General features: G+C 49.7%; 1 protein-coding gene across 2 annotated transcripts in view; it reads left to right on the forward strand.

Annotated features, from left to right (window-relative positions):
• The window catches only part of PCGF3 (polycomb group ring finger 3), a 55,927-nt gene that overhangs the window by 15,001 nt on the left and 16,498 nt on the right, over nt 1-24,428 (forward strand). The window contains exons 2-8 of one of the 2 annotated variants that reach the window (XM_069495685.1): nt 317-355; nt 666-806; nt 2,172-2,289; nt 3,281-3,377; nt 6,744-6,799; nt 15,468-15,578; nt 16,815-16,903. In XM_069495685.1, coding sequence (XP_069351786.1) covers nt 2,181-2,289; nt 3,281-3,377; nt 6,744-6,799; nt 15,468-15,578; nt 16,815-16,903 — 462 coding nt within the window. In that variant the 5' untranslated portion in view covers nt 317-355; nt 666-806; nt 2,172-2,180. Of the gene's footprint in view, nt 1-316; nt 356-615; nt 807-2,171; nt 2,290-3,280; nt 3,378-6,743; nt 6,800-15,467; nt 15,579-16,814; nt 16,904-24,428 lie in introns of those variants that run through there. The other variant, XM_069495686.1, reaches the window with a different exon arrangement.

Here is a 24,428-nt window from a genome sequence, read left to right on the forward strand (position 1 = left end):
CCTATCTTCCTGGGCCCAAAGCAGCCTGGTGGAGCCCCCACCTGCCCCCTGCACCCCCAGGAGCTGCTGTACCCAAGCCCCTGCTCCTGTTGTCTCCAAGGCCTCGGCTGGGCCACGTGACCTGTGTCCCTGTGGCAAAGCCCATTCTGCACCATCATTGGTTCCTATTTTTCTTTTGGTTATTTGAAGCAAGTAAATGAGCAGACCTATTGAAGAGCCAGGCTCAGAGCTGCTGGTGGGGCCGGGGGCCCAGCGCATGGGGGGCATGCCCGGCCGTGCATGTGTGTGTGATGCCCCGTTTTGTGCTTCTCCGCAGGCTTCACCATGTAGCAGTACTCCAGGCTGTCATTCTCAGGTAAATGCAATTTTAGCTGATTTTTTTCTTTCTTTCCATGCCTATGAATTGATGAACTTTACCTTGAATTACACTTAGTGAGTATATTGTAGCCATAGAAAAAGTCAATTCCTTATAGCTCCTTTCAAATGTAATCTTTGATGACTGACTCTGGAGTTATTTCTATATCTTCACACTTTTCTCCTGACTAATGTTTCCACTGTTTGCCATGTGGGACTTGCTAAGGATTCTAGTAAGAACTTCACGACAGGATTGTAGCAGTCACACATAATAACACAACGTGAAATAACAGGTCCCGTTTCTGTACTAGAAAATGGAAAGAGAACAGGGGCCAGGAGGAAGGTGCAGAAGTGAGCCCGAGCGCGGAGCGAGGCAGGAGCATCGCGTCGGAGTGGTGGCCTGAAGCCCCCATGCCCCGGCAGAGGGACGGACAGGCAGACGTCTAGAGGAGGTGAGCCCGCCCTCCAGCCGGGGGCCACCGTCCCACTGGTCTGTACTCTCGGGCGGGGGCAGCGATTCTGAGGCCCTTTGTGCAGAGCCAGGTTTGGGACTTGTGTTTCTCTGCTGAATTTTCCTGGCAGTCCTGACGTGGGTCCTCCTTCCTTTGAGAATCGGAGGCAGATTGGGCTGTGGGGACCTCAGCCCTTGATGGCAGCCACCCTGTGCGGAGGACTGGGTCTTCTTCTGCTCCCTGGCTCGGTTGGGCTCCCCGCTCCTATGTTGGGGGACACTGCCATGCAGGGGCTGCCGAGCACAGGGCCTTTGCGGCAGTGAGAGCATGGCTGGTTGTGGGGATCAGGAGTGGCCTCATACACCAACTCTCACCTCAGGGCCCCCGAGGGTGAGCCCAGCTGGGGCCGTCATGTTGAGATGGTGAAGCCCACGTGCGTGGCAGTTGGTGTGTCTGGAGCTCAGCAGAGAGGTGGTAATGATTGTGTGACAAGTGACATTGTGAATACAGTAGTGTGCATCACCAATTTTCTGTGCCCATTGAGGGAAAAGTCTACCTGCCTTACTTCCCACAGATGATATGGGGAATGAAGATGGTGCATTCCACCAGGACAAAGCAGGCCCTAGGGCTTAGTGGTTGCAGTGACATCAGGAGTGTGGCCTGCCTGCTGTGGCCCTTGTGTTTTCCTGCCAGCCAGCAGGCCCTAGTGGTCAAGGGAACGGCCCACAGCAGTTCCCCAAGGCAGGGCTCATCCTCCGCTGGCTGGTGTGGCCCAGGGCTGGGCCTGGTCTTGTGTCCACCCTGAGAGGTTGGATCAGGTCCCCACACCCACGTCCTGTGGACGGACAGAGTGAGAGCAGAAGCTCTGGGAGGAAACATGGCTGATGGACGGTGTGGTGGGGGGCCCACGAGGCTTCAGCACATGCACACTTGGACTCCAGATGGGTGTGCGGGGTCTCTGGTGCTGTGTGTGCTGGGCTGGGACATCCTTGAGTCGCTGGGAGGATGTGTGAGAAGGCACAGCAGAGGGCCTGGGTGCCCACGGCCTGCCTGGCCTCGTACCCACCCTCCCCTCCTTCCTGGCCTGCGGCACAGTCTGCTTCTCCCTCTCCCCTGACCTTTGTGGAAGACAGACACCCCCTCAGTAGCCGCCTTCGGTGGGTCGCTGGGGGAGGCATCCCCTCACCAGAGCTTGAGGCAGGAGGAGAGAAGGGTGTTGAGGGGCGGGGGAAGAAGAAGCCAGTGCCCCAGGGCAATGAGGCACCTTGTGTAGGACCACGTCCTGCAGGTGGGGGAGCATGCTGGCCACGACTGAGCCTTCAGGGCATCTCAGATATTGACTGACTCGTGTGCTTTTCTCTGCAGGAGCCAAAGATGCTGACCAGGAAGGTCAGGCTGTGGGACATCAACGCCCACATCACCTGCCGCCTGTGCAGCGGGTATCTCATCGACGCGACCACGGTGACCGAGTGTCTGCACACGTGTACGTGCGGCTGCGCCAGGTCTTGGGGGTCGGGCAGCTCCCACCGTATGCTCTGCACCTAGAGCCCTCAGCCCAAGCACAGAGCGCAGCAGGACCGGGAGCAGGAGCACAGAGCTTGAGGATGAGTCAGAAAAGTCATTTCGAGTTAAAAATACAGTGGGGGTTTCAGTGGAGATGAGGGGTCACTTGGGAAAGCTGTGTTGTTCCTGTGCAATAGCGAGGTCGGTGACTGCATGTAACAGAAAGAATGTTCGCTTCTAACAGGGAGAGATGCTTATTTTTCACATCTCCAAATGAATTCCTTAAACTTTTCAAGCAGAGCTGGTTTGTTCCCCACCCCCAGTGAGCCTGTGTTTGCGCTGTCAGAGGACTCAGCTCGTGCAGAACCTGGGCTCCCGGGAGGCTCGGTTCCGAATAGGGCGGCTGGAAACGCCAGTGGAAGCACATCTGTTGGTTGCTGAGGAGCATTTTGCTTAAACAGGATCTTTAAAATAAACTGGATACTAGTAACACAGATGATTTTTGATTGTGTATTTTTCACTTTAGAAAATAAAATATTTGCCAATTTTTATAGAATTTTTATTTTAAAGTTGTATTTTTAGATACTGGTGGGCATAATTTTATATGTTAGGTTATTTTCATTGAATTTTATGTAGTTTTATTGTACAAAGAAAATATCCTGGTCTTCTAGGCAACTTAAACAAAAATGTTAAACATCGTCCTGTGTTCTGATGCCCCGGCTCTCACCTGTGATGATCATCTCCTTGCTTTAAGTCTTTTTCCCCGTTTGATTCCTAAGCCTTAAACCTATTGAGTATGGCAGTTGCCTGGGTGTCAAAACCCTCCCCTTGTTTAGTGAGACCGTCCAGAAGCTGGAACTGCAAGGGGATGTTGGCGTGCCTGCCTGTGTTCGTGTTCAGCAAGCACAGGGTGTGAAGTGGCATCTCAAGTCTGGATCTTAATTTCCTAACGCACGTGCTTTTGATAACAGTCTGTAGGAGTTGCCTGGTAAAGTATTTAGAAGAGAACAACACCTGCCCGACGTGTCGGATCGTGATCCATCAGAGCCACCCGCTGCAGTACATCGGGTAAGTGCCGGCAGGCGCCCTTGGTGTCTGTGTCCTATGAGCGTGGGCGGATCACAAGTCAGTCTGGCAGCGCCATTCTGTGTGGGCAGCAGCCTGTCCTGGCTGAGGCACCCCCGTGCCCACACTGTGGCACCTGCACCCACTGCTCACCAGGCCAGGATCGCCCAGGCAGAGCCTGTAAATTTCCAGCAAATGATCTGAGAAAGCTCAAGGCCAAATGGAGTTTACATGTTTTACAGTGAATTGGCTGAAGTTAACTCTGGAGTGGAAGGGAGCCCTCGTACCTACCTTTCTGACATGGAGCAGGTGGGCCCTGGGGCGCGGGGGCCCTGCCTGCCCTGTGCTGCCTCCCTGGGTCTCAGGAGGCCAGACCCACCCCCATGCCAGCCGCCATTCCTGAGGGAGGGTGAGGGGCTGACTCGGCCCTGACCTGGGCCAGCCAACGGAGTGTGTGGTCCTCCCACAGAGTGTGAAACGGCTTTCAGGTTTAGAGAGGTGGCCCTAAAGGAAATGAATTGCTCCCTGTACCATATGAGGGCAGCAGAGGTAATTCTAGAGACAAATCTTGAAGGAAGAAAGGCATATGTTTGTTTTTCACTTTTAAAGTTATGAAATTTATGATGCACACAGTTTAGAAGCACCTGAACAGCTCAGAGCAGCACAAAGGAGAAGCAGCTTCAAGGTTAACAAGTAAAAACTGCCAGTGCTCAGAGCCTCCCTCGAAGCTTCCCACCGCAGGGGCAGCCCAGACAGCACAGCTCGGCTTCGCAGTTCCTCCAACTTTCTAGACATGGGACCAGCATGTGTTTTCTGCATGTCCTGCTCCTTTGATGGATCCTTGCAATGTGTGTCACCCAAGCTCAGCGTCCCTGGGAGAGGGCCCCATGGCTGTGTGTCCAGCTGGGCTCTCAGTACACGGCACCGCTCTGGGCATTCCTGCTGTACCCACCTGCCCCACCTCCACTGTTGGCCCCTGGGTGCGCGGTGTCCTGTCTTCCTGCTACATCCTGGCCAGTACTTGGCTTGGAGGTGTTTAGTTTTGATAACACAAGGGCTATGGGGGGCATCTCATCCCACCGCCCTGATCATGTGTGAGCTCGGACATCTTCCCAAATATTGACCAGCCACTCAGGCTTCTCTTCTGGGGGTGGCTGTTCACGTCACATGCCACCTTTTCTGCCAGCTCTGCTTGTTCTGCTTTGGAGAGATCCTGGGTGCCAATTATTGGCAGGCAGTGTGCACGTGCTTTCTGTCTTGGGGGTGCAGTTTTGCAGAGCTCAGGGGGGCTTCCCCACATGAATTGCTGAGGCAGGATGTAGTGCGGGGCTTCGTGCTGGTCAGGGTCAGGTGGCCTGGGAAGACTCTGCTCCCCTCATCCAGAGCACAAAGCTCTGACAGCCCCCCACCGTGCTCTGAGAGGCTAAGATGGGGGGCTATCTTAGGGACCAGGTGCTCTTTTAGTCATCTGAGACCCTCTCATCACAGGTATAGACTGTCATTATAAGACAGAGGATGCAGTAGAGGTATCAGGCAGAGCTGGCCAAGGGCAGGTCTAGGTGCAGGGGGCAGAGGTGGGACAGGGCAAGTGTAAGGGCCTTAGGGTCTGTGGCTTGGGTCAGCAGGGGCCTGGCTCCACCTCTTGTCTCAGGTCTTTCTGGGAGCTCTCTCTGTGCTGTGCCTACATGGTGGCCGGTGAGCAGGGCCATGGCAGGCAGAGGTGGCAGGGCTAGGTGCAGATGTGTGTCCTGCTGTGGCCTGTGGCTTCCATGGTGGCTCCTTGTCTGCTTCTCATTGGCTGTGTCCCAAGATCTACCTGGACTGCAGCCTTCACACTCCTGACAGTGGCCTTTGTTCCCGATATGGCTTTGCCCACACCGGCGTTCCTCCTGATCCTGCCCCTCCCAGAGCTGGGCGAGGTGGCCATTGTGGCCTGGTTGTGTCACAGAGGCCGAGGGTGGTCAGTCTTGCTTGGCTTCGGCGTTTACATTTCAGGACATGGGCTGGGACAGTGCAGACCAGGGCTGGGGTCATGGTGGGAGAGTTGCCTCATGTAGGCGCTCGGCCCTGGGCCCACAGGGTCTGGTGGAGACCACAGAGCCAGTGGGGGTGAGGTGGGTGCAGCATTTGGTCTGGAGTATAAACCTGTTAGCCATGAAGACACGGTCATTCTGCATCGTCCCTAAGGAAGGGCCCTCACCTGCCTTCCCCCACTTCCCAGCCCCCAACACTGGGTCCCGGCCAGTGGGTAAAGCCTGGCCACGGTCACTTGGGGCCCAGATGCCCAGTGTCCTTTCTTTGTGGGTTGGACAAGCTTTAGAAAGAGCCAGCGCATGGGACAGCAGGAAACATCGAGGGCATTGTGTGCCTGGAAGGCCACTGATTCCCCATGCCTGGGCAGGTGTTACCCACACGGGCACCTGGATGCGAGCGTGCTGGTCGTGGTGTGACACGTGCATCCTGTGTGGAATGCCGCACCTGCTGGCCGTCCCACCGCTGGGTGCTGCCAAGACTTTGAGAGCCTGGTAGCCACAAGCCCCCAGAGTCCTTCCTGGAAGTGGAGGAGACAGTCTCTCAGGACCCAGGTCACCTACAGTGGTTATGGGCCCACGGGTGGCCACTGTGCCTGGCCCTGGGTAGCTGAATTTCTGTAAATTTTGTGAAACCTAATCATTTGTAAGTTATTTAGACATTACTAATTTGGGCATACAAGGGTTTTCTTTTTAAAGAATTGATGTTTGGAAATTAAAATTCATTTGAAAGTTAGGAAATTCTCTAGCACTTTTTACTCCAAAATGAAAACAGTTAAAGTAGCAAACCCAAGTAGGAACTAAATTTGAAGTACTGTGCTTATGTAGTCTTTTCAGAAAAAACTTACAGCTAGTTGGTAAAGACCACGAGAAGGGCCTGGTCTTAAGGCCGTTTCTCTATGTTGTTTGGAAACGTTGCAGAAAGGCTTTCTGCTCCGTGGGAATCCCAGAGACCAGGAGCCCCAGGACACACTCAGGGGAGGGGTGGGGCTGTGTCCCAAGCACTGGGTGTCTGGCCATGGTCACTAGGGGTGGACAGTCACAGTGGCTGCTGTCAGCTCACGTCTAGCAGGCAGTGGCCCTGGTTCCCTGAATGACCTTCTTATCTGTGCTGTCATCATTTGAATGTAAGCAGCCATGACCTAAATTTGATGACACATTAATCAAATCATACATATCTTTGATAGCACAAACATATTTTCCTGTGTCAACTGGAGGTAAAATTCTGCCAAAACTCCGAATTTGTGATTCTGGACTTCGATGTTGTTAACTGGAAAATGAATGAAAATTATAGAATTGACATTTCCGGCTAACTCCACCCATTCTTTTCTTTTGCCAGTCATGACAGAACCATGCAAGATATTGTTTACAAATTGGTACCAGGCCTCCAAGAAGGTAAGTCTTAGAATGTCTCCTAAGTCTAAGCCTGTTCTGGAAGCCTTGGATACTGGCTAGAGGCATAGACTTTTTCCTTTCATTCTGTTTATTCATTCAGCAGGTATTGATGGCACCGCTAGTGCATGGGAGCCCTTGTTTGGGCAGTAGGACTCTTGCCCACTGCGAGGTCCTGCCCCCACCCAGAGGTCCTGCCCCCCTCCCAGAGGTCCTGCCCCCACCCAGAGGTCCTGCCCCCCTCCCAGAGGTCCTGCACCCCTCCCAGAGGTCCTATCCCTCTCCCAGAGGTCCTATCCTTCTCCCAGAGATCCTGTCCCCTCAGACGTTCTACCCACTACCCTAATGTTCTGCCCCCCTCCCAGACATCCTGCCTCCTCCCTGTCCCGCAGCAACAGCCTCGCCAAGACCAGATGAGCAGCAACAGCTCAGCTGACACATGTTGTCAGAACTGATAGCTGGAGTTCCAAGAAAAGTTTCACTATAAAGTCAAATTTCATTTAGAATTGAGAATAAATGTTAGGCAGTACAAATATCCTGAGAGTGGAAATAAATTATTTAGGAATTATTCCATTTAAAATATTTCCCTAGTTGTGAATGCTGAAATGGGAGCTGCCCTTGTTGTCGTGTGTGGGACAGAGGTGAAGGAGAGTGGCCTCCCGATTCTCGCCCAGGGTCTGGGTGGCGGGCACTGCCTGCTGAAGGCCCAGGTACACTTTCCTTCAAAGATAGACGTGTTAATAATTCATTTGGAGGCCAGGTGCGGTGGCTCACGCCTGTAATCCTAGCCCTCTGGGAGGCCGAGTTAGGATGATCACTTCAGCTCAGGAGTTCGAGACCAGCCTCAGTACAAGTGAGACCCCATCTCTGCTAAAAATAGAAAAATTAGCTGGGCATGATGGTGTGCACCTGTAGTCCCAGCTACTCGGGAGGCTGAGGCAGGAGGATCTCCTGAGCCCAGGAGTTCAAGGTTGCTGATGCCATGGTACTCTAGCCCGGGTGACAGAGTAAGACTCTGTCTCAAAATAAAAAGAAAAGCATTCATTTGGGCTATTTCTCATTGTTGTATTTCAGAAAAGGGTTATAATTTAAAATGCAGCTTAGTGTGTTAGATCAGAAGTTGTATCTGACCTTTAGTCCGTGACTTGGGGAAATGATGCTGTTAGAGGCTTTGGTCACTGTTCACAAGATTCATTCACACAAGAAGAATTTAGATTTCCTAAATAAATGTAGATAGAAACAGTCTTGATGTCTGAAAGCTTTTTAATTCTGGGAAAAGGCAAAGAATTCTTCAAAATAAAATGCTGAGACTGTAAGAACTGTTTGCAGTGGCGTGTTTTAAACATATAAAGGTTGAACTCCACGAGAACTCCGTGTTTCTCACCTGCACCAGCGGTTTCCTGCCGTGGGCAGTCTTTTGTCTGCTCCCCTCACGTAAAATAACACCTCACGTTATTTTATCTGTAACGTTGTGGTATGTATCCCTACAGAATAAGGATGTTTTAAAAAATACATAACCACAATACCTTTATAATAGTTAAGAAATAGCAGTGATTCCTTAATATCAAATATCCACTCAGTGTTGGCATTTCTATTAATAGTTGTCTGATAAATGCTGTGTTTGGGGGTTTTGTTTGTTTTCCTTTATTTCAATCAGGATTTAAGTAAGTTCCACGCCTGGCACTGACCCCTAGGCCTCCTTCAGGTCCCCTTCTGTCGCCTTCTTCCCTTTGTCCTGGGGTGTCCCCTGGGGACTTGCAGAGGGCTCTTTGGGAGGCCCCGTGGGAGTGGGATCGGGATCGGGTTCCAGCTCGTGTTCTTGGCAAGCCTGCATCTGAGTTGTTTCCCATCTGGAGCAGGTGTCATCCAACCAGCTGAGGACGACTGGACTCAGATCCTTCAGTTGTCACAGGCAGTAAAGCAGCACCTTTTCAGTTCTGTGGTTCCTTCTTCCTGTGTTAGCTGGAATACTTCCGTAAAGACCCACTTAGCTGTTTGGTCCAGTCTGCAGAACAGTGCATGGCCTCTCTTTCATTTGTGTTCAAAACTGGCCTCTCCATTCGCCATCAGTCTGGTGGATTTAAACCTATCAGGTGTTCTCAATTCATTGCATTTATGCCTTTGTTGAAGCTCTAATCCTGTCTCCTCTGTGGCCAGCAAGCAAGCACCGCTTCACATTGGCTCCAGGGTCCCCTTAACACATGCCCAGTGGGCTTGGGTGCTTCTGGTGTAGGCAGGTATTGGGGCTGCCCTGTCTCCTCCCTGCCCCACTGTGTCTGGGGCCCAGGCTCCTTTAGTGGGCAGTGGTGTCTCCAGGCCAGCAACCTGGGTGCTTGGGGCCCTCTGACACCCTTTGTAGTGGAGCTTTTGGTCACAAAGAAGACATACAGGGGGCCGGGTGCGGTGGCTCACGCCTGTAATCCTAGCACTCTGGGAGGCCGAGGTGGGCGGATCGTTTGAGCTCAGGAGTTCAAGACCAGCCTGAGCAAGAGCGAGACCCCATCTCTACTAAAAATAGAAAGAAATTATATGGACAGCTAAAAATATATATAGAAAAAATTAGCCGGGCATGGTGGCGCATGCCTGTAGTCCCAGCTACTCGGGAGGCTGAGGCAGGAGGATTGCTCGAGCCCAGGAGTTTGAGGTTGCTGTGAGCTAGGCTGACGCCACGGCACTCACTCTAGCCTGGGCAACAAAGCAAGACTCTGTCTCAAAAAATAAAAAAGAAGTCATACAGTGTGAAGACCACCTGGCTTTGAGCCAGTCATTGGTCTCCACACACCTCGGCTTTCCTGGCACTGTCACTACCCCTCGCTCTTTTCCAGTGTGGCTCTCCAGTGCACCGAGGCCCTGGCCCTTCCACATGCAACGCTCCCTGGCAGACCTTCTCTCAGACCCGTGTATTTTCTGTCTATATTCATTTGTTTCTCAATGAGACAAATATTCATTTATTTTTCAAGCTTTCAGTCATTTGTTGCTCTTTAGAAAGATTTTTCCAACTCAAAACCCTTAACAGCATGACTGTGTTCTTGAGGAAGGCTGCCTGCAGTTTCTTTGGTTTTCTTTGTTGTGCCAACAGTCATAAGCCTACTGTCTCAGACCAGAGGCCTCTTCCCAGAGCACGGGTTAACCGTGGTTGTGCGGCAGTCAGACAGAGCACCTACCCTCCAGACTCCGGCGTTGCTTCTTGGAGGAGAACACTGGCACTGTCCCCACCTCTTACTGTCTGGGCCCTGCCCAGGCCCCTCCTAAGCTCTGGGCCTTCCTCCCTGCTCTTGCCGTGACAAAGGCCTCACCCTCGCAGTGGTTCCCTCGTAGATGAGAGGTGGGGATTAGGTTTTTACTTGTTTGTTGTTTCTTCTTGTTTTTATAATTTTTAAAAACCTGTCTTCCCAGAGGTACATCTTTATCTGTAAAATTTATTGAATTACCCATCTTTACTCTACAACGCCACTGCCCTGCTCTTCTTCACGCTGCTCACAGCTTGCTTTACAAACGATGTGCACGGTATCTGGTGCGTCAGGCTCTGCTGTGTCCTTGCTCATGGTCTGGAGGATTCCTTCTGTTGGCTCTACCTACAGATACTTAACATGCTTCTCAGTTTTTGACTTAAAAACAAGGCACAGTGAAGGTCCTTTTCTGTGCTTTTGTGGGGTGACTCTAGCTGTTGGTTTTATTCTGGAAGTAGAACTGCTGGACCAAAAGGAATCCGCACTTTTATTTCTTGGTTATTGCGCTGGCTGGAACTGGAGTCAGCACGTGACGGCCCCCAGGGCCCCCATCCCCGCCTGTCTCATGTGACCTGTAAGCTAAGAATTGCTTTTATATTTTTAAATAGTTGAAAAAATCCAAAGAATATATTTTGTGACATGAAAATTATAAGAATTGAAATTTCATTGTACATGAATAGCTTTATTGGAACATAGCCACACTCATCCATTCCATGTGGTCAGAGCTGAGTATTTGCCACAGACCGTGCGTGTGCTTGGCACACCACGTGCTCAACATGGCAGTTGTAGCTTGAACGCCTCTTCAGTGCCCTGTGCTGTCACTGTTTCAAGACATTTTTATCACCAGTGCATACACAGCGTGTCAAGGCAAGGACAGAGAAATACACTTCAGATTTACCTTTTGAAGCCCACTTTTCATTATCGATTATTTCATTATTGAATTGTCATAGTGACTTAGCACAGCATTGTGTTTATCATGCAGTAACACTGTAACTACAGGAAAAGAATACGACAAGCATTGGCATCACCAGACTGAACACCCATTGCAATATTCCCAACTCACAGGAAAGGGATATTTAGAAAAACTTAAGAATTTAAAATGGAATATTGCATCACAGCAGAATTTCTTCCCAAAAAATAAATAATTCTTCCCAAAAATAAAAAATGAGGATGAGGCAGCAACCGTAAGCTTCTGATTGGCTCATTTGTTAGCCAACCAAGGAAAGCCATTGACTAATGGTGAGTTAATTAAATCATGTTTGATTGCAGTAACTGAAGAAAAATGTCCTGAGAAAAGAAGCTTGTTTGAGAACCAACAGCCTCCGAGTAAGAATAGGTGCTCAGGGAATTGAGGACACTGCAGCTGACGTCAGTGGCCAGTTAGCAAACAAGGCGCATGATTTTGAGTGGTTTTCCTAGGCTCTCGGTGTCCCCAGGACTGCTCAGGAGTTGTTTATTTGCAAGTCAGTGCTGAGTTTGAAGTGCCTGGAGGGTCAGCCTTGGTGCTGGTCTCCCTGTTACCACCTAGAGTGGAATCTGCTAACCTGCGTTACAGCCAGTGCTACTGGAAATATGTGTGGGTCAGAAAAACACTTGGATGTGGGAACTAGAAGTGAGTTTGAGAAAAAAATTTTTTTTAATTTAAAAAGAAAAAGACTTGTACAAACTAACAAAGCTTGTGAAAAAGTAAACTGTTTGAAGTTCATTGTCTTATTCACTGGCAGGTACTTTGCAGAGGATATTTCGATCTTTCATGTTATTAAACCAGTGCTGTCCATGGTAGATTTCATGTGCCCTTGTGGATATAACCATCATCACTTCTATGAATTTTTGTCAAAATTAGAGTCTGAATTTCCTAATTTTCCCTACCACACAGCATTTTAATGACTTAGCAGTGGTAAAGTGTGTGTGTGTGTGTGTGTGTGTGTGTGTGTTGGTTGGGGGTTTTTTGGTTTTGTTTTTTCTTTTTGCTTCCTTCTTTCCTTTTCTTTCCGTTTCATTTCTTTTCTCTTCTCTTTTCTTTCTTTCTTTCTTTTTTTTTTTTTTGAGCTAAGAGCAGAGATTGTGATTTTTCTGAATGAGAAGCAGCACCTTTAACCACTATTGTCAAACACTGAACAGCTTTGGAAATTAGCTTTTGCTAAAGACTTGATAATATACTTTAATGAATTCAGTCTAGTATTACAAGGCAAAAACAACAGTCATATGTAAAACTTACAGTGCAGTAAAGTCATCTTAGCGACCACTGATGTCACCTGAATCACAAGTGCTGCCATGCTGCTTTACAGACATCCCGTGCTTGCAGAAGTGAGGAGGAGAAGCATCATCTTCGGTCCTGCACAGATTTGTGGCAGGTGCATTTCCAAGTTCTGGCAGGGTTTTTGGACCTCAATGGAAATGCAAAGGAAATTTCTACATTTCAAAACCTATTTAACTGCAGTTGAGGAGCTTCCAACTAACCTTCAATCAGAAGTGATTAATGTATAATAAGGGCATGATAAAAGGCAGATACCAAGAGAAGAATTTAATAAAATTCCACAAATGCATTCTAAGTGATGACTCTCAAAATTATATTCCTCTGGACTATATCAGTATTTCTGTGGGTAAAAACTCTTTCAAAAATGAAATATGTAAAATCTCATTGCAGATGAATATTAGCAAGTGAACATGTACAATCAATGGTGATAACCGGAGCACAACTTTTAACTCCAGCTGAACAAATGTTATCCCTTTGGAAAGGATTCCATTCTTCTCATTCATAGGCCTGTGTCACAAAAAAATTATGCTTTATCATTACCATAGTCTGAATTTCATCAATAAAAAAATTTGTGGAAATTTTTTTTCTCTCCTGTTGTGGAAGTACCCGTATAATATCTCAGTTTTACACCTTAGCTCATAAAGCTTCAGATATTCACTTTGTGTTCCTTTACAGAAAGAGTTTGCTGGTCCCTGGGCTAGAGCATCCAGTACGATGTTGAATAGAAGTTGGTGAGAATGGACATCCTTGTCTTTTTTCTGACCTCACCGATAAACTGAGTAGGATGTTTACTGTCGGTTTCTCATCAAGCTGAGGAAGTCCCCTCTTACTAGTTTGCTGGGAGGTTATCAGGAATGGGTGTTGTCTGATGCTTTTTCTGTCTCTATGGAGATAGTCAACGTGGTTTTTCTTTCTCTCTCTTTTTTGTTTTGCCCCTCAAAATTCAACTCGATCTCTTTTTCAGTTTGTTAATATAGTGAGTTACACTGATAGATTCTAAGCCAGTTCAGTGTTACTTTTTAATTTTTGTAAAAAGTGAGATCATATGATGTCTGTCTTGCATAATCTGCCTTTTTCCATAACAGCATATTGTGGTGCTTGTTTTGTGGCAGTAAATATGATCTGTGTCATCGTTTGTGGGGGCTGCACTAGCATCCCACTGAGCAGTATTCCACTGAACCCCGCTCGCATCCCAGGGAGCTCAGATGTCGGGTTTATCTTCTGTTAACTCTGTCAACTCCGCACTGTGGTGCTGAGGAGGGTTCTTAGGTGCTCTCGGCCCCAGCGAGGAATGTCTGCCGTGGCAGAGGAGGCTGGCACGAGCGTGCCAGGGCTGTTCTCATTAGTCCAACACCTGTTGTTGGCCACGTAGAATTTAAGTTTTTTCTGATTTTTCAGAATTGCAGAGAGGCTTCAATGAACATATGATTCATATCTCCTTACGTACTTACCTGGGTACTTCCTTAGGATGAATTGTTAGCAGTAGAATTTGGGGGTCAGTGATTAAGTTTTTAAAATATTTTTTTATATATAATGCCAAGTCACTTTCCTGAAAAATTATCCCAATTAACATTTCTATGCCTGTATATACCTGACATTGGGTATTATTATTTTCAATCTTTTTTCATTCTGACAGGTGAAAAATTTTTAAATGGGAATTATTAATAAAACAAGGTATCTGGAGCTGGGTTCTCCACCTGTGTAGGTGGGTTCCCTCTTTTGCACTGGAGACCCAGATAGGAACGGCCTCCTGCTGTCAAGCGCTGTATTCCAAGCCTTCATTCCAGAGCTGCCTTTTATGTAATTACTGAGGGAAACGTTTCTTCTCAAGATGATCGCAGATCGTGCAGCCTGATCTTGTAGCCTGGTGTGCCATGTTCAGTGCCAACGCTAAACACTCTTGCTCCTCTCCCTTGAGGCCAGTCCGCTCGCATCTCTTTGACTCTAGAGTAGAGGCGTCCTTGTTTTTCTGCCCGAGCTCATTGCCTTGTGCATCCATTCATTCCTACGCAGTCAGGTGTCTGCATCGCATCTGTGTAGACTGGGACATGCCCAGGGCACGTTCTTGCTCTCACAGAGCTCACGGTTTGCAGGGGAAGACAAACATGCAGATAAAAAGTTTAATGGAGTGTTACTTGGTCAGCTACACATAAGTTAATTTTCAGAGTGATTTTTAGATTATTGGTTCTAACTTTTCTTTGCTACCCACTGTGTGGTCTGAGCAAGGGTGTGAGTGAGCCTTAAAGTCACATAGACGGAGCATTTGCAGAAAGTCAGTTAACAGCTGTCTTAGTCCCACAGAATCAGTCTTTCCTTGGAACATGCAAGATGCTGGCCTGGTCCTGCTGTCTGTCCCTGGCAGGGTCAGGCTGACACCTGTGCTTGCAGAGCCTCTGGTCTAGCTGGCAGGGCTGCGTGCTGGCCTCCTCGGGGCGGGGGTGGCTGAGCTGCAGTACTGGCCAGTGATCGGGACAACAGGCTGGCTGAGGGGAAGCCCTAGAGCCGTTGCAGTGACTCACTGCCTGTCTTCAGTAGGAAACTCACTCTGTGGGGCCTCCTTAGGATCCGCGCGGCTCGACTGTAGGTCACAGACACCAGGCGGCACTCCTGACCCACCACTGCGCAGACATGGGCCCAGGGTCCACAGCTGTGACTGTTCACCCTGTAGGCTGGGAGGTTGGCGTGAACTCGGGCACACAGATGGCAGGCCCGCTGGGACACGTGGCCTTGGGCTATCCTTGTCCCCTTCGAACCATCACCCACCTGCTGCCAGTGAACACTCTTCTGGGGCCCCTCATCCGGGGCCTCGGGTGTCTCTCGGCTGGTGGGGTGTGTCATAGCCACAGGGACATTGAGAGAACTAGGCGTCACGTTCATTGCTGAGCTGCCAGTGTGGGGAAGAGTCCACTGGCTGAACTACCTGTGGTCAGCCGTGATATCTGACGTGGCACCAGCACTGCCTTAATGCGTATCACAATGGACCTAGGCGGGAGGCGTCTGCAGGCGCTGCGGCCAGTGCACATCCTGCTGTGCCGAGTGGGGCAGCCTCGGAGGAATCACAATCTGAATTTGTTGTTTTTGTGATCCAGATCTGTAATTTTCTTCATGTGATGTTTGTGTATAGAATTTTAATGTAATTCATTGCCTACTTAAGACTAAAAGATTATGTATTGGTCTTTAACAGCGGAAATGAGAAAACAGAGGGAATTCTATCACAAACTGGGCATGGAGGTGCCTGGAGACGTCAAGGGGGAGGCTTGTTCTGCGAAGCAGCACGTGGACCCCCACCGGAACGGTGAGTGCCAGCACGCTGCTGAGAAGTGCAGGCGGCCGCGCTCCCTGGGCCAGGTCGTCTGCATTAGAAAGTAGCAAGACTGGGGTGGCAGGTGGTACGAGCCTCTGCCCTAAGGTGTCCCCTTCACTCCTGGGTTGGGGGGCGGGCTGGGAGCGTCCCAGAAAGTACCTGGACTCGGGCGAAGTCGGGGGCCGATGGCCTGTGGAAAATAGTGGAAGGTAAACTTCCTGAGGCTTTTAACTTGGCTTGTCTTTCTGTAAAATGGCACAATAACAGTTTGGTTTCAGTGTAATGTTAGTGGTATGTTAAAGTCTATGCATGTCACAACAAATTACTCAAATCTGTGAGGCTGTGGCACTTTCCTGGTGGACCACATGCATCCCTAAGGAGTTTGTAGACCACTCTGTACTCCTGACAATCTCAGAGTCCCGGCTGTTGCCACTGGGAAAGCGGCCAGCTCTAGTGGCCTTGAAGGTCCTAGGTGAGCACGGCCATGAGAAGCAGTTAAAAAGTGTATCTGGGGGCTGGGCACAGTGGCTCACGCCTGTAATCTAAGTACTCTGGGAGGCCGAGTCTCGAGGATCACTTGAGCTCAGGAGCTTGAGACCAGCCTGAGCAAGAGCAAGACCCCATCTCTACAAAAAAATAGAAAAATTAGCCAGGTGTGGTGGCATGTGTCTGTAGTACCAGCTGCATGGGAGGCTGAGGCAGGAGGATTGCTTGAGCCCAGGAGTTGGAGGTTGCAGTGTGCTATGATGACGCTACTGCACTCCAGCCAGGGGACAGAGTGAGGCTCTGTCTCGGGGGGAAAAAAAATGTGTCTGGGAATTAAGGACCCTCGTTCTGTCTTACCCAAGGTGAAGTTTTAATTTGAAAGTAGTGCCAGGATAGTAAAAGTTTAGGAGTCGGGCTCTGTTGAAGGAGCTAGACGGACACGGTCAGCACTGAACAGCTGTGGGTTGCTCTGGCCATCGCTGGGCAGTGGAGCTCATGTGTCCCTTCCACCCATCCCTCTTGTGTGTCCTGCAAACCACCCAGCCTGGCTCCTGCTGCTGCAGGGACCCGCTAACGCAGGGCAGCGCTGGGTCGCGGCAGACGTCGTGAGATGCTACTCTTTGGTCCAAAGCCTCTTGGTAGAGTGAGTTTTTGATGGTGTTCTGAGCATACCGTAGAGTTTTAAAAAATGGTTTAACTCTTTGGATTTCATGATACAGTATTTTCTGTTTGTGCTAAAAGGTGAAACCAAAGCAGATGACAGTTCAAACAAAGAGGCCGCAGAGGAGAAGCCAGAAGAGGACCACGACTACCACAGGAGTGACGAGCAGGTGGGCAGTGTCCGCGTCTGCAGGGCTCTGAGCTGTCTGTCTCGGTGTTGGTGTTCCCGCGTTCTCGAAACCACGACAGACGAGAAGTCCGGAGGCCAAGGGGAGAGCTGCCGGGCATTGCTTGGTGTACTCCCTCCCAACACCTTACTTCGTTTTTCTTTCTTCCTTTTAATTACCAAGATAATACACACCCAGCTTTGAAAGAGCATAGATCCCCTCAACTTGGGCCTCTTTGGTCCTATTCCCAGGTCTTCACGTTCATTGTTTGGTGCCTTTTCTGCTGGGTGCAGCTCTGTGTCTATGTGTGACATAAAAGAAAGAGAAGCCCAGTACATAAAAAGGAAAGTGAGACTGTAATCCTAGCACTCTGGGAGGCTGAAGTGGGAGGATTGCTTGAGGTCAGGAGTTTGAGACCACCCTGAGCAAGAGTGAGACCCTGTCTCTACCAAAAATAGAAAAATTAGCGGGGCGTGGTGGTGCACACCTGTTGTCCTAGCCACCTGGGACGCTGGGGCAGGAGAATTGTTTGAGCCCAGGAGTTTGAGGTTGCCGTGAGCTGTGATGATGCCACTGCACTCTAGCCTAGGTGACAAAGCTAGATTCTATCTCAAAAAAAAGGTGAGAGTGTAACATTGAGGAACCTATTCATGTGTCATTTTCTGTATTATCAGATAAAAAAATAAAAATTAAACAATCACAGAGATGCTGTTAAAGAGTTTGATAAAATTCCATGTCTACAGAACTTTTTAATATAGTATCCCAATTTAAAAACTGTAAGTCATTATAATACTTTATGATGAAATAGAAGCATTGTCTCATTAAGATCAGAAACAAGAAAATGCCCATTATCAGCTGTTCTTCACCATGGTTTTGAAGGGTCTGGCCCATGCTGTGGGGAAACAAATGAGATACGTATGTGAGAAACAAACATGCCATATTCTCAGACAATACCATTGCCTTACATACAATCAACTGGAAACTGTTAGAATTTATTGCTGCTCGTTAGGTGATTAGATCAGTGTTTAAGCATCAGAAGGCATGGAGGGGAGATCTTTATTCACATCACTAAGAAACTGCACGCCAGGTGTGGCAGCTGGCACCTGTAGTCCCAGCTACCTGGGAGGCTGAGGCCAGAGGACTGCTTGAGCCCAGGAGTTGGAGGCTGCAGTGAGCTGTGATCGTACCACTGCACTCCAGCCTGGGTGAGAGAGTGAAACCCCATCTCTAAAAAACAAACAAACAAAAACTTTAAAATGTCCTGTCTTCCTGGATGGAAAGATTGGTGTTAAGATGTCAGTTCTCCCCAAATTAACCTCAGTGGTTGTAATCCCAACAGCTGCTCAGAAGCTCATCTGGTAGATGAACGTTTGACAATAGACATGAGACCTTTCAACAAAAAGGAAGGTCTAGTGGGGATTGGCCATGTTGGAAGACATAATAACTGAAATAGTGCAGTTTTGGTGTAAGAGTAGAATGATAGAATCTTAATCTTTTGGCCGGGCGCGGTGGCTCACGCCTGTAATCCTAGCACTCTGGGAGGCCGAGGCGGGTGGATCGCTCGAGGTCAGGAGTTCGAGACCAGCCTGAGCAAGAGCGAGACCCCGTCTCTACTAAAAATAGAAAGAAATTATATGGACAACTAAAAATCTATATAGAAAAAATTAGCCGGGCATAGTGGCGCATGCCTGTAGTCCCAGCTACTCGGGAGGCTGAGGCAGTAGGATCGCTTAAGCCCAGGAGTCTGAGGTTGCTGTGAGCTAAGCTGACGCCACGGCACTCACTCTAGCCTGGGCAACAAAGTGAGACTCTGTCTCAACAACAACAAAAAAAAAGAATCTTAATCTTTTTAGTTTATGTACCCTGTACTATTAAAAAAAAATGCAGTGAGCATTACAGAAATAGACAGGGGTCTGTGTGGAAACGTGGGATGTCATAAAGCTATATTCCAGGTTGGCGGAGAAGAGAGGGTTGCTGAGTGAAGGGCTCCCTTTGGGGCTGGAAGAGCAGAAATTTTCTTTTTGAATGGCTCCTGGTTTCATCCTGGATTAGGGTTTGGGTAGGGGTTTAGGGTAGGATTGGGGTTAGGGTGAGGGTTGGAGTAGGGGTTAGGATTAGAGTAGGGGTAGGGTTGGAGTTAGGGTTGGGGTTGGGGTTAGGTGGCAGAGGCATTGTCTGTTGATGGCTTGGAAGCCCCTCCCAGGATCATTTAATTCTCTTCTGCGGCATTGATCTCTGGGTCTGTACATGCTCTGCCTGTCTGGGTCAGCCTTTGTTACATGGACTTAGTCCTCCAGGGTTGAGGGACTCCCTGGGATCTTTTGAAAACGCAAAATGGGGTCTGCCTGTGGGCTGGCCTGGCCAGTGAGGGCTGTGGACTCTGCCTGGGGCATCTTGCCACAGGCCTGGTACCTCTGGTGCTGTTTTCACAGATTGATGTAAACCTAATATTAATATATATTAAGTTTAATTTGTTTTGCAGTTTAAAATTTTTCCAGTAGTGTTACTAATTTTTGCGTTTTCTCTTTTATCCCAAACATGTCAAAGATTTGTCTATTTTATTAGTTGGTTTTCTTTTTTTAGAGATGGGGTCTCACTCTGTCACCCAGGCTAGAGTGCAGTATGTGACAAGCCACCAGACCTTTACCCAAACTCAAGTGATCTGTTGAGTAAATGGATGCCGTGCTGATGTTGTTTAAGCTTTGTCTTGCGTAGCCTTAGGCCTGTTAATGAGTTATAGAGGACATCTTCAAGAAGGGAGGGGCATGACCAGGTGTGCCGACATCCCTTCTCATGGCCGGCAACTCAACTTTAGGGTTTTATGGGATCCCCTTGGCCAAGGGGGGGTCAAATCAGTCAGCTGTGGGCTTAAGATTTTATTTTATTTATTTATTTATTCTTTTTTGTCACCCAGGCTAGAGTGCATAGCTCACTGCAACCTCAAATTCCTGGGCTCAAATGATCATCCTGCCTCAGGCTCCCGAGTAGTTGGGACTGACGTGCGCCACCACACCCAGCTAATTTTTCTCTTTTTTGTAGAGACAGGGTCTCTTGTTCATGCAAGACTCCTGGCCTCAAGCAATCCTCCTGCCTCAACCTCCCAAAGTGCTAAGATATTAGCTGCTTTCAAAAGAGCCACTTTTTGTTTTCGGTTGATTATTTAATTTTCTTAAGGCATCTAGTTTGTTTGTTTGTTTGTATGTTTCCTGGCTTCTTGAGTTAAAACCTTTCTTTATGTGTTTGGTCTTTTTTAAAAACCCATTTAAGGCTGTATATTTTCCTGTGGGTTCCTGGCTGCATCCCCCAGACTTTGATAAATAATATTCTCACGGGCATTCATTTCTAAGGAGGGTATAATTTCATCATATTTCCTTTGTAATCGAGAAGTGTGTTCTCAAATATCCAAGTGAAGCAGATTGTTTTGGCTCCAATTCGCCCTCATTTTTTCGTCTTCTTCCATTAGTGGTCAGTGGGTGCTGTCTACACTGACCTCTGCCTTATGGGATTGAGGTCTTCTGTGGTCCACTTGAATGCAGATTTTCCAGGGGTGTGGGGGCCTGTTTATCCTTTGGCTGGGTTTGGCGGTGAGTGTGGTGGTGACACAGGTGAGAGGGACTCTCCCACTAACCTCAGGGACTGTCATCGCAGGTGGCTCAACCCTGCACCTCGGTTTCTGCCAAGCGGAGGCAGTAATAGCAACTGCCTCTGAGTTTTTGTGAGGGTCAGATGGTCTGTTTGTAGTGAGGTGAGTGCGTGGTAAACCATCCTCATTCTCTTTATTCTTCTGGTGGCTGTACTGACATTTTCACACATTTGGACTTAGATTTTGTGTCAGTTTGTAGGATCATCCACGTCTGTAACTCCTTGGAACAGGACCAGACTCTGACTTTTTTCTGAAAGCTGCTCTCACCATCTTCCCAGACTTGTAAGGTCATCTGACATTTTGTTCAGGTCCTTGTAGGGAATTTTTAATTCTATTTCACACTATTTTTATTCTAGGAATTACCTCTTACTTTTACTTAGTGTTGATACAATATTAACAATTGTTTAGATTACATAGGTTTCTATGGGCTTTTTTGGTGTCTTTCTCACTTGACCTGATGGAATTATTCTCTGTCGTCCTTTCTCCTGGGCCGTCTGGCATCCTCGCGCCCCTCCGGTGGTGTGGTAGTGATCCGAGTTCTGTATGGTTCCCTCACATCCGAATGATAATTTGGGTAGACGTGGAATTCTAAATTCAAAATAACTTTGTTTCATAACTTGCAAGACAAGCCCTTCCTAAGTCACTCAGATGAATTGATTGAATTATGCACTTTTAACACTAAGCATGAAAGAAAGAAAACAAGAACAGGTAGGGCAGTGCACGCTGCCCAGCCCCGAGGGCCTGCTCCCATGCCTGCCCCCGGCCCAATGCCACTGGACGTCCTCCTGTGGGGGTGGCCGCTGGCACTGCCTGCGTGGGAGGGTCTGGCCACTTGTGAGCCATGCTGGGCTCCAGCACGACTGTGTCATCCAACAGGGGACTCGGTGTTGAGGCTCAGGGTGACATCTGAGTAAGCAGGTTGCCTTTCCTCCAGACCTCTGTCCCCATCTGCTGAGTGCAGCCCCGCCCTGCTCCCCAGCTGCCGGCAGGGGTCTTAGGCCTGGGCAGAGGGAACAGACCCCCAGGTGCCAGTGGCCCAGCCAAGTCTTCCTGCTGAGGGAGACACGTGGTAAACCGCTGAGCAGCACAAAAGCGTGTCAGATCTGTGTACTCAGAACAATGTCTAATAACCCAAAAATGTTCAAGGTACTAATCATGATACTTGTTTCAGTGGAAATTCCCTCTGCGGACTGATCCCTGTTCTTTACAGGTAAACTGTTCCCCCGCTTTGGGACTTTGTGGATTTCTCTTTATCTTGGGGTAGAGACAGTCATGGGAATCTGTCTCCTGCGATGTTTTTGCTTGTTCTGTCCTGAAGCCCATGTGTTCATCTCTCCCCTGCAGGGACACTTTCGTCTCCTCCTCCTCCCACCCGCTAGGTGACCGGAAGACTCTGGGCTTACCCTTCAGATCCCTAACTTGCTTTACGGCTGTTTTCCTGCTCTTCTTTTTTAAAGATGCAAACCATCGGAATATTTAATTCTAGAAGTCTCCCTCCTGCAGCCTGACTTCTCCCCGGGTGGTGGCATGTGGCTCCTGTTCCAGATTTTTCCTCCCTGAGCTGTTTCTTCTGGAGACAGGCTTTGGACGGGCATCCTGCTCTGTCTGTTCTCAGGCCTCCAGGGAGGCTGGGGCTGGAGGATGAGGGGCAAGGCCAGGGGCCTGCTGTAGAGGGCAGGTCGCTGCCTTCTGTGGGGTCCCGAGTGTCCTGGGCCTTGAGGGTGGGGCTGTCATGGTTGGGGGTCCTAAACTGGCTCTGACCCCTGTGCAGCCTCTTTCTTCAGGTGCAGGGCCTGAGGGTCATTCGCACTGGGTTAAAGCTGGGGTGGAGGCAGGAGGGGCCGGGCCCTGCCAAGTCAGAGCCTGCGTGTGGCTGAGACTCCCGCCAGGGTGACCCCAGAGCCTCACCATGCTGTTGCCTTCACCTCCTCTCAGGCCCCTGCAGGGCCTCCAGACCCTCGGTCTCCTGCCATCAACTTTTCCAGCCTCAGGGTTTCTGGTTACCTGGTACCCATCTATCCAAGGCCATTCTGAATCTATTCCTAGTGTACCTTTATACTGTCATTTTGGTAGGCTTCATCCTCAGTGGAACCAAAAGGGGTTTGTGTTTGTGTCTTAGCTCAGACAGATGGCACTGACAGCGCTCATTGAGGACGGCCCTGCTGTCGTCACCAGCCAGGCTGGCAGGTGGGCCGGGGCAGTGCCACCCCCTTTGCTGGAAGGCCCCTTCCTGGCTCCAACAGCTTCCAACCCTGAGCTGCTGGCTGGGCCTGGGGCAAATGGCAGCTTTTCCCCCAGTGCTGACAAGTCACTGAAGCAAACAGTAAGGATATTAGAGTAGAACTTCACTTTTTTTTTGAGACAGAGTCTCACTCTGTTGCCCAGGCTAGAGTGCTGTGGCGTCAGCCTAGCTTACAGCAACCTCGAACTCCTGGGCTCAAGCGATCCTCCTGCCTTGGCCTCCCAGAGTGCTAGGATTACAGGCGTGAGCCACCGCGCCCGGCCAGAACTTCACTTTTGAGAAGACTCTGATGCTCTCACAAGGCCCATGTTTAGCCTACTTCTGAGCCAATGGACTTCCCGATGGATTTCCTAAGGATTCTTGCCTCTGTGTCTGGTGGTCCCAGCACCAACAGAATTTGTTTTGTTTTGTTTTTGATTCAGGGTCTCTCTGTCTCCCGGGCTAGAGTGCAGTGGCTCCATCATAGCTTACTGCAGCCTTGAACTCCTGGCCTTAAGCCATCCTCCTGTCTCAACCTCTGAAAGTGCTGGGATTACAGGCTTGAGTCACCACGCCTGGGTGGGTGTTGGATTTTATCAGATGTGTTGCGCTTGAGGCACAGTGGCTGTGGTGCCTGGCACCAGAAACTAGGGGGAAATGACCCATGCCTGGAGCAGGCTGGTGTCTGCGGGGGGCCTGGTGTGGGAGCCCACAGCAGGTCAGCTCCTCCTTAGGCCATGCCTGGGCCTTTCCTGCTCTCCCGGCTCCAGCTTGTCCCTCCTCAGGGCTTCGCCTGGGCTGCTCTCGCCACATGCATTTGAGAATGTATTCTCACTCCTCAGAATCGTGCAGTGGTCCATCTGCCCCAGAGGCCTCCCACACCAGCCCCACTCCTTCCTGTGCTCATGTGCCGGTGCTGACACTTGTGACATTTGTGTGGCCTGCTCCCCCGGGCCCAGTGCGGTGACAGTCAGGTGCTCCTGGGGAGGTACGTCCTGCTTTGAGGACCTGGCAGCCAGGGGGAATGGAGCCACTCGGGACAGGAAAGGCAGCAGGTGGCAGGGCAGCCTCTCAGGCTGCAGAAGCTGGGGGTGGGGACCAACGGAAGGCCCTTTGACAGGCTGTGGCAGCAATCGGGAGCAGAGTGAGTAGGCCGAGATCTGGGGGTGAGGGCAGGGACCTCAGGGGCGCCATGGTGAGAACTTTAACCTGTAGGGGGAGATCGAGGACTGGGGATGTGATATTGAGGCGCTGGTGGGTGCAGCCTGGTGTGGCTTCACTCTGGAAGGGTCAGCGGTCAGCACAGCTGCTCTGCAGTGAGTGGTCCGTGGAGCCTGGGTGGCCGTGGGGAAACCAGACGAGTGAAGCATTGGGTCTGGGCACATGTGTAAGCGAGTCCCCAGGCCTTGCTGGTGAAGTGGATGCAGCCCCCAGGGCGTGGGCTCTTGTTCACCCCCGGGTGAGTGTGGACCCAAGGACTAAACAGAGCTTGCCATTCTCACGTGGGCTTGTGTCGAGTTTGTGGCTCTAAGCAAGAGAAAGCAGCACAGGTCTTGCTGCAACTCACTTTTTCCAATCAAAATTACATTTTTGAGATTTTTTGAGATGTGTGATGTAACTACTTGATGTTAACCGCTGTGCACTGTGCAGTGCTGTGCAGTACA

This window comes from Eulemur rufifrons, chromosome 20, assembly GCF_041146395.1.
Source record: "Eulemur rufifrons isolate Redbay chromosome 20, OSU_ERuf_1, whole genome shotgun sequence".
NCBI classification, from domain to species: Eukaryota; Metazoa; Chordata; class Mammalia; order Primates; family Lemuridae; genus Eulemur; species Eulemur rufifrons.